The sequence below is a fragment of the Panthera onca genome, chromosome Y, assembly GCF_046562875.1.
Source record: "Panthera onca isolate mPanOnc1 chromosome Y, mPanOnc1 haplotype 2, whole genome shotgun sequence".
In the NCBI taxonomy this organism is placed as follows: Eukaryota; Metazoa; Chordata; class Mammalia; order Carnivora; family Felidae; genus Panthera; species Panthera onca.
The window spans coordinates 1,487,546-1,501,949 of record NC_138358.1 but is presented as its reverse complement, the minus strand read 5'-3'; the positions used below and the strand labels follow the sequence as shown (position 1 = coordinate 1,501,949).

The 14,404-nt window shown below is 43.0% G+C and overlaps 1 protein-coding gene across 1 annotated transcript in view; it reads left to right on the top strand.

Annotated features, from left to right (window-relative positions):
* The first annotated feature begins 1,531 nt into the window (after positions 1 to 1,531).
* The window catches only part of LOC145714994 (coiled-coil domain-containing protein 71L-like), a 196,282-nt gene continuing 183,409 nt past the window's right edge, over positions 1,532 to 14,404 (top strand). The window contains exons 1-2 of the mRNA XM_081794584.1: positions 1,532 to 1,561; positions 3,145 to 3,210. Of these exons, the coding sequence (XP_081650710.1) occupies positions 1,532 to 1,561; positions 3,145 to 3,210 (96 nt within the window). The remainder of the gene's footprint in view (positions 1,562 to 3,144; positions 3,211 to 14,404) is intronic.

The following is a 14,404-nucleotide window of genomic DNA, read 5'->3' as shown; positions in this document are numbered from 1 at the left end:
GGGCAGAGAGAGGGGGAGACACAGAATCTGAAGCAGGCTCCAGGCTCCGAGCTGTCAGCACAGAGCCCGACATGGGGCTCGAACTCACAAAATGCAAGATTGTGACCTGAGCCGAAGTTGGTGTTTAACCGACGGCGGCACCTAGGTGCCCCAAAGCAAAGGAATTCTTAGGTGGGCAAAAACTATTACTGAAGAAAATCTGCTCTAAGTTCCGTGGGTGGGTTAGCCACCTTTTAAATGAACGTTTTCATCCCAGAGTCCAGCACAGTTCTTGGCTCAGAATAGGCACCCAGCATAAATGTTTGTGTAGGCATCGGCAAAGAAGGAAGAGGTCTTACACTGGACATATTTCGAGGAACGTTCTCCAAAACCCCTGGTTCTCAGACAAATGGTAACTGGCAGCCAAGTTACAGGCATAAGTATCCTTGTAGTCAATCCAACAACAACCCCTCTGGGGGTGGGCAGTACTGTGGCTTCTGGCTGCAAAGTCATCATCTCTGAGGAGCAGTGCTGATAATGGGTAGGCAATGGATGGCTCAAATCACAAACCCAGACATGGTGAATGAGGGCTGAGCAGCGTTTACAATGAGGTGAGCCCAGCCATGGGGCTCACTTGGGCACAGTCCATCCATGTTCTCTCTTCTGTCACTGGAATACTTAAAAAAAAGAAAACAAAAAACAAAAAAAGAAACAAACAAAAAAAAATAACAAAACCAAAACCCTGCCAAACTTAGTTATTGCTCACGCATGAAGGATCCAGAGCAGAGACAGTCTCAATTAGAGGTGACTTTCAAAGAGCCCTTGGGTTCAAAACCAAGGATCTACTGGGACACCTTCTACCACCACCCAACGCTGCAAAACACATTAAAGAATGCTTGAGGCAGTTCTGGAAGATAAGTGGCCTGTATTTCACTCACTCACAGAGCAATCTGATCTGCGGAATTTCCACCAGTGATAGTCCATGCACAACGTCACGTTCCCTCCAATCCCAGCACCGTAATCCCAGCAAGCAGCGACTGGGTCCCCTTATGGCAGAGTTCAGGCACATAATAAAGGGAAACAGGAATAAGGAAAAGTATCAGTAACTGAAAAGTAAGGAACAGTGTACCTGGAGGTGCAAAACACACAAAGTACAACAGGAAAGAAGACTTTCTGCAAGCCTACTGCAACAGGAGATGGGTCAGAACTCATCGGAGTGCTGAGGGCAAGAAGTGGAGGGGCTGTTAGCTCTAGGGGCTGATGGGAAGTCCTGGGGGATCGGTGAGGGCTTGTTGATGGACGGGAGGTGTCCGGCATGCGGAGTCCTTCCTGAGTTCACGCATGTCTTCTTGTGTGACTGGGCATCTGTGTTTGAAACCTGGAGCCCATCAGCATCAGGTCCCCACTCTCTCCAGAAGATGCCATCGCAAAGGTCCTCCAGCAATTATTTTCCTGGGTTGGAAGGACATCCATCTCCGTGGGGTAGGGAAAGCATTTACAATGATGACCTGTCTGAAGTAAACTCTCTAAGAGAGGTCCAGTGGCTAGCGCCATGAAGAAGCCTGTCCACGGTTCAGCTGAGGTGACCATTACGGCCACGTTGGCCAAGGGCTTCTGAAACCCTGCTCCCGATGCCAGAGCCCTCTCAGAAAAGGGCCTTCTGAGACTTTTCGGCATGGGCAAAAGTGCTGCGGTCTGGAAAGCCCCAACAAAATTTCTGAATTTTGAATTAAATTTTTGAAAGCAAAACATCACTTTACCAAACTGTTTACCTCTCTGACGCCCCCCTGAAAGACTGAGTGGAGACCCAGTTTCTTCATTTCCTGAGATTTAAATAATGCTACAAGCCCAGGCGAAAGAAAGATGTCCAGATACTGACACCAGTGGACACACGGCATCTCTCAGATATTTCAAAATACTTCTAAAGGCTAGTGAACTATATTGGGCAGAATGAATACATAAGCATCGCCTTTGCGGCTGAGAGCCAGCTCCTGAAAGCCTTCTAGCATCATCAGTATTTAGCATTGATGGTCTTTGGTGGGGCTTTCTGGACAGCAATTAGCAATTCTGGAAAGCAAGACACACTGCCCCCTAGCCACAATGCGGACACCACAGCTCTGCGAACAGCCACACGACGGAAATCCTCCAAAGTCACCAGACGGCAGGAGAAGCAGCGAGTGCCGAGGAAAAAAGGCAGGTTTGGGCCAGGCCGCCTGTCTTCTGCTGTTTGGACTTCATGCTGAAGGAGCACCAATGGGGCGAATTCCCCGAGGAGCTGCACGTACCCATTGCCATTTGGCGTGGCCACCTCAGTGTTCTCAAAATCAGGAGATTTTGCATAGAAATCTGGGTTTCCAGGTTCTCGTGGAACAGCACAGGGATCAGAGGGGGTGCACGCCTCGTGGCCTCACGGTCTCTGCACACCTCTGTTTCCCACACCTGGTCTCCCGTATGCACAGGCTGGATGTTTGCACAATAATCCAGCCCTAACTTGGTGGCATTAAATGACACCCACGATTTATTGCTGTTATTAATTCTCACAGTTCTGGGAATCAGCTGGAATAAGCTGGGTGGTTTTCACTTGGGGTTCGTTAGGTGGCGACGGTCCCACAGTGGCGGACGGTGGAGAGAAGCTTCCTCACTTACACGTCATGATGGGCAGCCATCCTCCGCTGGAATCTCAGCAAGGGCTCTTTGGGGGAAGGTCCGCACTTGTGTTCTGCAAAGCCAGGCTTGCAGGAAAGCAACTTGGTTCTAAGAGTGAGTAACCCGATAGACGGCAGGGATGCTCTATTCACTTTCCTAAACGGGCCTCAGTGTCAACCCTGGCTGTATTCCATTAACGACCAGCAAGGTCCTCGACCACCCACGTGAAAAGGAAAGGGGCGTCAGACCCCTCCACTGACTAATGGGAGAAATGAAGAATTTGGGGCCTTGTCTCGAAACCCCTGTGGTCGTTCCTCAGGTCACAAATTACGTATATTCCTCCCACATGCCAAATCCACGCACTGTCCCCCATACCTGTTGAAAGCTGTTATCATGCATTAGGCTCAAGCTGGAGGCCAGGACCCTGACCTCAAATCAGGTCCAGCTTTGGATCAGGCTGCTCTTGGATCACTCCTCTGGTCCAGCTCTCTTTGCAAAGACCCCTGATCGTGCCCACAGGAGGCACGGGGCCACCACCCCATCTGCGACGTTCTTGTTAATCGGGTGATGTGGCGGGCCATGGAGGTAAGCTGCCCGGTCCTGCTGCCTTCAGTGGCTGTCCCCAGTCCCTGGCTCTGCCCGCGGGCTCCCAGTGCAGACCTCCCAACTGTCTCTCCCTGGCATGAATATATAGCTCACATCTACAGCAGCTGGTTTCTCTGTTTGCTTCCTGAGCCAACATGTTTGGGATTCAAAACCTTCTTTTCTTTTTTTTTTTTTTCACTGTGTCTTTTCCCATTAGTCCTCGTGGGCAGCATTTCTGTGCACAGAATGCTCTTCAATACCCTACACATCTTTTGTGAAACTTATTGGAGTTCATGCCATTTGACAGAAGCCATGCCTGGAAATCTGAGCTGAGGTGGCCTGGTTACGATGCCCTGGGGGTGGCTGGGGACATGACAGTCCAAAAGGGAGGGTCTGGGAGGCCGTGGTCTGTGCAAAGGGTCTTTAATCTTTCTGCGTCCCCAAGGAAATTTTAAAGTCAGATCCATGGCTGTTTCTTTACACCATGATTTTGAACAACAGACTCCCGGGTTTGGTTTCCCTGGAAGCTATAGCTTGAGTTGAGATTTGTGGGCTCTCTGAGAGGGCTGGGATGAGAAAGTACTGAATCTGGGACCCACCGTGTCCCGATTCCTCTCCATCTGATAAATTATTTTAAAAGCTCATCTCTTCCTTCGCTCCTCTGACTACAGTCAGCTGGAAAAAAAAAAAAAAACATGAGGGTTCCTGTGAACACACGGCCTGAAAACTCACTTGGTAAAAAACTGCACTAACCATTTTCTGTTTTCTATGAGCAACGATGCTGGCCACGCTTTCTGGAACAACATAGTAAGGGCCTTCTGCCTGCTTCCAATCTCCCTTTACGCCCCCCTGACAGTCTCCTCTAGGCTCTCTGCCTCCCTCGTGCCACACCAGGCTGTTTTATTGAAATACATACTGTACCTTATTTTCAAGGGGTGCACTCTGTTGGTTTAATGCCGGATATATTGTGAAATGATCACCACAGTCAAGGTGGCTAAAAACCCCAACATCTCACGATTAGGATCACGTGTGTGAGGCGAGGACACTTAAGACCTAGTCTCTTAGCAAATTTCAAGTGTACAGTATAGTACCTTAACTGTAATCACTATGTTGTTCATTAGATTCCTATAATTTATGCATCTTTTTCTTTAATGTTTTTTTTTAATTTATTTTTGAGATAGAGAGAGAGAGAGAGAGAGAGAGAGAGAGAGAGAGCAAGTGGGAGGAGGGGCATAGAGAGAGAGGCACAGAATTTGAAGCAGGTTCATACAAGGAAGGTAACTGTGGTGAAGAGGAAGGTACTTCAGTGTAGAAACAATGACATGGTCCCTGGGTGGCTCACTTGGTTAAGTGTCAGACTTCAGCTCAGGTCATGATCTCAGTTTTGAGTTTGACAGGCTTTGTGCTTACAGCTCAGAGCCTGGAGCCTGCCTTGGTTTCTCTCTCTCTCTCTCTCTCTCTCTCTCTCTCTCTCTCTCTCTCTCTGTGTCTGTCTCTCTCTCTCTGTAAATACTAAATAAACATTAAAAATGAAGCAATGATACTTTTTGCCACATTCATTATTACGATGTTACAAAGAAACCTTCTCTCTGTCTTAGAAGAACCAGTTGGCTGATTTATTAAGGGGGAACATATGCTTTCAAAGTTAAAGGTTCCGTATTCAGAAGATTACAGGGGAAGGAAGAAAGAAAACTCACATCAAAATGGGCAAGAGAATTGGGTCTCCTTGACCAGACTATGGATTTCATGAAAACAGGGTCAACATGTGACACATGTGTGGGTGGCAAAGTAGATGTCACAGAAGAAAAAAAATCAGTGACCCAGAAGACACAGTGATACCAGCTCTGAAGAATGAAACACAGGGACTAAAAACATTCAAAACATAAAATGGAGTATTTAGCTACCTAATAATTTTAAGAGCCTAGAATAAGAAGCAGTTCGAAGAGAAAAATATTTGAAGAAATGATGGTGAAAATTTTCTAAATTGGATGAAAACTATAAACTCCCAGATGGAAGAATCTCAATGGCCCTGAAGCACAAGAAACATGAAAACCACACAAAGGTACAGCATAACTAATTTCTTCAAAACCAGTGATGGAGAGAAAAATCTTAAAAGCAATCAGAGATTCTAGACTAAAAATAGCTCAGAGGTTCATCGTCTAAGTTGTAGTTAACAAAGAGCACAGGTTCAGAGATGGGGATGTTATCTAGGAATGAAAAAGAGAAAACTTCAGATAAATGTACAGATTGTGGTAGAATCTTTAAAAACACACCCAGTTGATGGGACACCTGGGTGGCTCAGTTGGTTGAGCATCCGACTTAAGCTCAGGTCATGATCTCACCATTTGGGAATTCAAGCCCCGTGTCGGGCTCTGTGCCGACAGCTCAGAAACTGAAGCCTGCTTCCAATTCTGTGTCTCCCTCTCTGTCTTCCCCTCCTCTGCTCACGCTCTGTCTCTGTCTCTCTCATAAATAAATAAACACTTAAAAACTTAAAAAATAAATAATTAAAAACATACTAAGTTGAGAAAAAGACACAAGATATTTTCAAAAGCAAAAAAAAAAAAAAAAAAAAAAAAAAAGCATTCAGGGAACAAAGAAACATTCCATAAACAGGAACAAAGGTAAGTCTAAAGACCCCAGGGAAGAAGACGGCAGAGAGCATTTCCACTGAGGGAAAACAAATACAAGCCTGTCCACTTAGGATACTAATCAGAACAAACGTATATTTCAAAAGTGAAGCTGGAATAAAGACACTTTATGTGTAAAAGGAAGGCTGAAAGGATTTGTGATGAGCAGACCTGGTACACGAAATAGTAAAGGAAGTTCTTCGGGAACGAGGGAAATGATAATAGATGGAAACAGGGATTTACGTGAAAACTAATGAAGACCACAAGTGGGGAATAAGTGAGAAAATATATATTTACTCATTACTCAAGTCTCTTTAAGAGACTTTTAGCTCCTTAGAGAAGAATAACAACACTGAGGCGTGGTGTTTGTAACACACGCGGAGGAAAATACACAACAACAATAGCACAGAATCTGAAACTCGACCTGATTCACATCACTTACACAGAAATGAATAAAAATGAATCGTGGGTAAAAAATATAAAGCACAAAACTAAAACTTGAAGAACTATAGTAGGGGACAAACACTTGGGGATTTAGGGTTAAGCAAAGATCTGGACACCAGTATAATTTGGTGGACTTCATCCAAATTAACCACTTTGCTCTTCAAAAGGCCCTGTCAAGATAACAAAATGACAAATTAGAGACTGGGACACATATTTTCAAATTATATTTCCAACAAAAGCCTTATTTTAAACTATATACAGAATCTGTGAAAATCCAATTGGATTTAAAAAATCCAATTAAAAGCTGAGCAAAAGATAGGAACAGACATCTCACTAAATAGGATACAAAGATGTCATATCAGCCCATGAAACAATGTTCAACCTCTTTTCCACTAAGGAAATGGAAATTAAAAGCATACTGAAATCCACACCATCAACACAACAGAAATTTTAAAAATAGTGAGTACACCAAAAGCTAGTAAAGATTTGGAGAAACTGAATTGTTCCTACATTGCTGGTGGGAATTTAAAATGGTGGAGTTACTCTGGAAAATAATTAGAAAGTTTCTTTTAAAATTAGTGATGGAATTATCAAAGATCGAGCAACAATACTCCCAGGAAATAATTCTAAACTTATGTTCATGTAGATACTTATAGACACAATTTATAGCTTTATTAGCAACAGTCAAAAATGGGAAGTTACCTAAATATCCTTCAGTGGGTTAATTGTTAAACTAACTGTGGTATATCCATACCATGGAATATTACTGGGAAATAAAAAAAGGAATACTAGCAACTCCTTGGGATTAATCTCAAGAGATTTACTCTGAGTGCAATAAAGCTCATCTCAAAATAGCTACATACTGTATGATTCCATTTATATAACAGTCTCAAAATAACAAAATTATAGAAATAGAGAACACATTGGTGGTTTCCAGGGTTAAGTTAAGCAGGTGGAGGTAGAAAAAGAAAAGTGCCTGTAGCAACATCAGGGCAACATGAGGGATCCCTGTGGATGTAAATGTTCTGTACCTTGGTTATACCAATGTCAATATCTAGGTGGTTATATTGAAGTATATTTTTGCAAAGTGTTGCCTTTGGTGGAAACTTAGTATAGGGTACACAGGACTTCTCTGTATTATTTCTGACAACTGTGTTATTTCTTACAATCTCAAATGTACATGTATCTCAAATACAATTTTTAATTTAAAAAGATATATTGGGCTTTATCAGAATTAAGAACATTGCTTTCATAAGACCACTATTAGGAAAATAAAATGTAAGCCAAGCCACAGAGTGGGAGGAAGGATTTCCAAAACTTTTACCTGACAAATTATTTGTTTCCAGAATATGTAAAGAATACTTACAATTCAATAATAACAAGATTAAACAAGCAATAAAGGACACAAACAGGTAATTCACCAAAGAACATGTATATGGTTAAAGACACAGGTAAAAGAACATTCAACAGTATTGATCACTAGAGATAGTGAAAATTAAAACCACAACGAGATACCAGTGCACAACTAACATAATAGCACCAAACAGAAAGACTGAGAATTTCGAATTTTGTAGAGTGTTGGAATACATGAAATTCTTAAATGTTGCCAGTGGAATGGAAAGCATGTCAGCTATGTTAGAAAATTCCTTGTGAATTTAGTATAAACATGCATTCAATCAATGACCCAACAATTCCATTTCTAGGTTTTTAAGAAAAATGAAACTGTGTGTCCACATAAAGAGTTCTACATATATGCTTTATTCCTTAGAGTCAAAACTGTTAAGCAACCCAAATAGATGAATAAATTGTGGTTTATGTACACAATGGAAAACTACTCAGCAATAGGAAACTATTGACACGTGCAACACAGGAAGAATTCAAATGCATATCATTAAGTAAAAGAATCTAATTTCAAAATGCTATATAGTGAATTATTCCATTTATATAATTTTTAAATATATACATTTCAAAAGAATTAAAGCATATAGTGTAGGTTCTCTAACCACACTGGAATTAGGTGAGAAATTAATGTCAATCATGGATAAAGATGTGGTTTATATACACAAAGGGATACGACTTGGCAATGAGAAAGAATGAAATCCTGCCATTTGCAGCCACGTGGATGGAACTGGAGGGTATGATGCTGAGTGAAATAAGTCAGTCACAGAAAGCAGCATATGTTTTCACTCATGTGAGGAACTTGAGAAACTTAACAGAAAACCATGGGGGAGGGAAGGGGAAAAATAATTTCAAACAGAGGGAGGCAAACCATAAGAGACTCTTAAATAGAGAGAACAAACTGAGGGTTGCTGGGGAGTGGGGGAGAAATGGGTGATGGGCATTGAGGAGGGCACTTGTTGGGATGAGCACTGGGTGTTGTACGTAAGCAACGAATCATGGGAATCTACTCCCGAAGCCAAGAGCACACTGTATACACACTGTATGCTAGCCTAATTGACAATAAATTATATTTAAAAGAGAAATTAATGTCAATCAATAACCTGATAAAAACTCTAAAATCTTATAAATTGGAGAACACACTTTGAAACAAGCCAGAGACCAAGGAATAAATCACAAGTGAAACAGAGTATTTTGAATGATATAACACTCTACACCCACTAGGATGGCTAAAAGGAAGAAGACAACATCACAAGCCTGGGCAAGGATATGGCAAAATTGGAACGATCAGACTTTGCTATGTGATTGTAAAATGGAACCGCTGCCATTTTGGAAACTTTTTGACATTTTTCTCAAAATGTTAAACATAGAGTTCCTAATGACACAAGCAATTAATTGCACTCCAAAGTATGTCTAAGAAAATGGAAAACATATTTCCACACAAAAACTTGTACACAAATTTTCCTAGAAGCATTACTCATGATCGCCAAAAAGTGGAAACAATCTGAGATGTCCATCAACATATCAGAAGATAAAGTGTGATTTCCATACAGTGGAACATAAAAAGAACTGAAGGGCTAATGAAGGAATGCAGGGCTACAACAACATGGATGGACCCTGAAAAAATTATGTAAAAGAAAAGGCCACATTTTCTATGACTATCATATGAAATGTCCAGAATAAGAAAATCTACAGAAACAGAAAGTAGATTGATTAGTGGTTGCCAAGTGTTGGTGGGAGGGGACCAATGCGGAGTAACTAAGGAAATCAATTGACTTACCTGAGGAAATTATAAGTAGGACAGCAATAATTAGTAAAATAGGAAATAGACAAAAGCAGAAAGAATTTTAACAAATTGAAAAGTTTTTCTTTGGAAAGAGTAATAAAATTGCTAGACCCCCCTAATAATACTGTATTAATTTATTTTAATTTAACTTTTATTTATTTAGTTTTTAATTTTAGAGAGAGAAACAGAGCGTGAGTGCAGGAGGGGGGAGAGGAGAGAGGAGAGAGAAAGAAAACCTTAAGCAGGCTCCAGGCTCAGTGTGGATCTCACTACGGGTCTTGATCCCACGACCCTGGGATCATGACCTAAGCCAAAATCAAGACTCGGATGCTCACCGAGTTACCCACCCAAGTGCCCAATACTGTGTTAATTTTAAAAAGAGAGAGAGAAAGAGAACATAAGTTATTGACATAAGGAATAAAAATATGTACATCCTTACAGACCCTACAGACATTGAAAAGACAAGGGAAGAGTCCAAATATCCATCGATGGATGAATGGATAAAGAAGTGTTATATAATATATATTAAATATATATAATATATATTAATATATATTATATATAATATAATATATATATTATATTATATTATATATATATTTAATATAATATATATTAAATATATATAATATATTATATATATATATATGAATATAAATATAAATATATATACATACACACATACACATACACACAATGGAGCATTACTTGACAGTCAAAAAGAGTGAAATCTTGCCACCTGCAACTACGTGGATGGAACTGGAGGATATTATGCTAAGTGAAATTAGTCAGAGAAAGACAAAAATCATATGACTTCAATCATATGAGGACTTTAAGAGACAAAAGAGATGAACATAAGGGTAGGGAAACAAAAATAATATAAAAACAGGGAGGGGGACAAAACCGAAGAGATTCATAAATATGGAGAACAAACTGAGGGTTACGGGAGGGGCAGTGGGAGGGGGGATGGGCTAAACAGGTAAGGGGTGCTAAGGAATCTACTCCTGAAATCATTGTTGCACTATATGCTAACCAATTTGGATGTAAATTTAAAAAAAAATAAAAATAAAAAATAAAACACGTCAATAAAATAAATGAATGAATGAATGAATGAATGAATGAATGAATGAATAAATAAATAAATAAATAAATAAATAAATAAATGGACAAGGAAATGTTTAAATGGTTTTATGTCAATAAATTTGACAACTTAGATGAAAAAGAAAACACAACCTACCAAAACTGTCACAAGTAGAAACAGAACGTCTGAATAGTCCAGCAGGACAGCAGTGCTACTTTTCCATCCAGAGGACCTGAGATTCCTCCCATTGAAGGTTTCTACCCAGCAGTGTTGTCAGAGCTGTGCATTTGAATATCCTGGGAAGCTTTCGTAGATACCGAATGTGCGTGTCACCCTAAAGATTCTGATGCAATTGAGCAGAGTGGGCCCAGACATGGCAATTTTTAAAACATTTCCAAGGTAATTCTCATGTGCAGCCAGGGTTCAGAACTCAAGTGTACAAAAACTTCCATCTTCTAAACAATTCTGGGTCCCGGCCCTGGCTCTGCCACTAATCACCTGTGATACTGACAACCTCCGTTTCCCTGTTCCCTTGGTTACTCTTCTGCATAAAACAAGGGAGGTGGATTCCATCAGTTTACAAAGTTGTTTGTGCAGTGAGACTTGAAAACATCATGTCCAGGGGACCCCATCGTGGAGGGAGCTAAATTAAGAGTGTCTGTGATTGAGCAGAAACAGCCAGGAACAACTGTCCTCCCCCAAACTCCCTGGAGGCACTTCTGCAGAGTTCTGCGACCTTGGGCAAGTCACGGGCTTCTTGCCTCTGATGTGCCCTGTAGCTGGACAGTAAGTCTCCGCCCACCAATGGGGTTGACTGTGTAGAATGTGAAGGCGCCTCCAGCTCTCCCCACACTTCCATCTGCACCTCTCCATAGTGAGACCTTCTGACGCCTCCTTGTAGCTACTTAACTGACGGTCAAAGGGGGTTCCTCTCTTTTACTTCCAGAGGCGCCCACAAGCCATGCTCAGAGGGTGCATTTATTTATTTATTTATTTATTTATTTATTTATTTACGTTTTATTTACTTTTGACACAGGGAGAGACAGAGCCTGAACGGGAGGGTCAGAGAGAGGGAGACACAGAATCCGAAACAGGCTCCAGGCTCTGAGCTGTCAGCACAGAGCCCCACGCGGGCCTTGAACTCACTGACTGCGAGATCATGACCTGAGTTGAAGCCGGACGCTCAACCTTCGGAGCCACCCAGGCGCCCCTCAGAGGGTGCTTTAAAAAAAAAAAGTTTTTGAGGGGCACCTGGATGGCACAGTCCGTCAGGCATCCGACTTTGGCTCAGGTCATGATCTCCAGGTTCCTGGGTTCGAGCCTTGCGTCCAGCTCTGTGCCAACAGCTCGGAGCCTGGAGCCTGCTTCGGATTCTGTGTCTCCTTCTCTCTCTGCCCCTCCCCCACTTCCTCTCTCTCTCTCTCTCTCTCTCTCTCTCTCTGTCTCTTTCTCTCTCTCAAAAATACATAAACATTAAAAAAAATTAAAAATAGATAAAATAAATTGTTCACTAGAATGCCCTGGAAGAACAAGACGATGAGGTTTCAGGCCAGTGGGGAAATTTGGTTTGGCTCTGGCCAGCAGGGGTCAGGATGAGCTCTTCCACAGGGGACCAGTGAGGCTCCTGGTAAGTCCTGTGTACTTCTGCTGCGTTCGGAGAAAGTGCGGGCTCTTAGTCAGCAGCTCGGTGTCCAGTCATCTGTCATGCGGAATGCTCACACAATTGTGCGAAAGACAACAGAGGCAGGGATGCTCAGCAGCGTCTGCCGCTATGCCCCTCCCATCACCATCACCCACACGGACCGTGACCTTTCCCACCCTCGGCCTCCACTCGTTCTTGGCTGGAGAGCTCTTCTCATTCCTCATCCAGAGAGCATGTGTCACGTCCTCCAGGAAGCCCTCCCTGATATCCCCGACGAGGCCATATCCACAGACACATCTAGCCTACAGATAATAGTGGAAGCATTAATCTGCGACTCCCCTTCTGGGTAGACGCTTAGGAAGGATGCTGCCTCTGGCCAAACATAGCCCTGGGGACTTATGGCTTGGGGAGGGATGGTGGTGCCCCCAGCAGGTGGATACAGACCTACATTAGGGCACAGGGTTTGGTCAGCAAAGTGTGGGCTAGATTTCAATCCCCTCTCATTATACCCTCTTGAGAAAACCCTTGGTCAGTACACAGACCACACAACCGTGCAGGTGGCTCCCTTCAGAGCTTCCGTGACTCATTCCCATAGCACGCTTTTTGCGTGTGCTATGAACACGTATTTGCAGCGTCTTTGCAGGCAAAGACATGTTTAATTTTGCTCATATTCTATTCCTAGCCTAGTTCTCGATTCTTAGTAAGTGTTCAAAGATGTACACTGGACAACCAGCAGACAAGGAGATTTGGAACACGAGGCATGTGGTAGTTTTGTCTGAACGAGCCTCTAACTTGTGGAGGCTGAATGATTTTCAAACCCAAAGGACAGGCTGTGTCCCAGAGGGAAGCCTCATAAAGGAGAGACGTTTCCTTCAAATATGGAGACAGGCAAGAATCTACTCCATTTTGCTTCTAAAGCCTGCATAGCTCCTCCTTGTAAAAAATACCAACAGAAAGAGCTTCTGGGGAATCTCCTCACTGAGCGTGCACATGGCTTCACATCAGCCCCAACCATCCCCTCGATCTCTGCCATCGGAGAGGTGACTTTAAATTACCTAAGAAAACTGGACATTCTTACGTAATTACAAGAAAGTAGTGAAAATTTGGAGGGGCTGGCTGGCTTAGTCAGCTAAGCATCTGACTTTGGCTCAGGCCACGATCTTACGGTTCGTGGGTTTGAGCCCCGTTTCAGGCTCTGTGCTGACAGCTCAGAGCCTGGAACCTGCCTCGGATTCCGTGTCTCCCTCCCTCTCTGCCCCTCTCCCACTCGCACTCTGTCTCTGTATCTCTCACAGAAATAAGTAAATAATAACAATTTTTTTTAAAGTAGTGGAAATTTCAACAAAAGGATGCGTACCCCCAGCAGCTTTTCAAACATGCAAACGTCCCTTGTTTTCTTTCACAAAGTGATGGGGCTTGGTGATATTCCTGTATTGGCGTCAAAGCTTTTGCCTCATCACTGACAGCTTACTTATTTGTACTTATTCATCTCATTTGACCTGGACTTGCCCAGTCTCCTGTGCATCAGGGGGCATGGTGGTGGCTATTACAACCGTGCTACGATAAACATCGTTGACTGCCCAGCTTCGCATACATACGTAAGTATCCCTTTAGGACACATAACTAGAAGTAGAATTTCTGCATCTAACTGTGCAGATACCTTTACATTTGAAGCAATAGTAGGCAAGATCTACGGCTTTAAAGCACTAGCTTGACGCATACAATTATGCCGTGTGTGTCTGTGGGTGTCTGTGCACACATGTTCACGCACCTGCCTATTTATACACACATTCTTCTCTTCTTCCTCCTCCCCATCACGGGGCCTGATGCAGGCACCTGACCCCAGCACACTAACAATAGACACTGCCACTCAGAAATGGGGATGGTGGCCTCTTTCCCTGGGCTCAGGGGACCCATTTCAGCCTTCCTAAATGGTCGTAGGCAGCATCCTTCTGCCGCCTCAATCTCCACGGCCTCAATGTCTTCAAAAGTCACCCTCATTCTTCACAGACATTCTTGATCTTCAGCTCTCCTGCCCACCTTTACTCCACAGGGTTCAGGCTCCAAAGGAGAACAATGTCTCTGCGGGAGAAATGCTCTAAGCAGTTCAGGAGGGAGCAGGTGGAGAGGAGAGGGAAGACCCAGGGGGCGTCCACTTCAGAGAGCAGGAAAGGAGGGACAGGGGTCGGGCCTAGAGGCACAGCCAGGGCAGG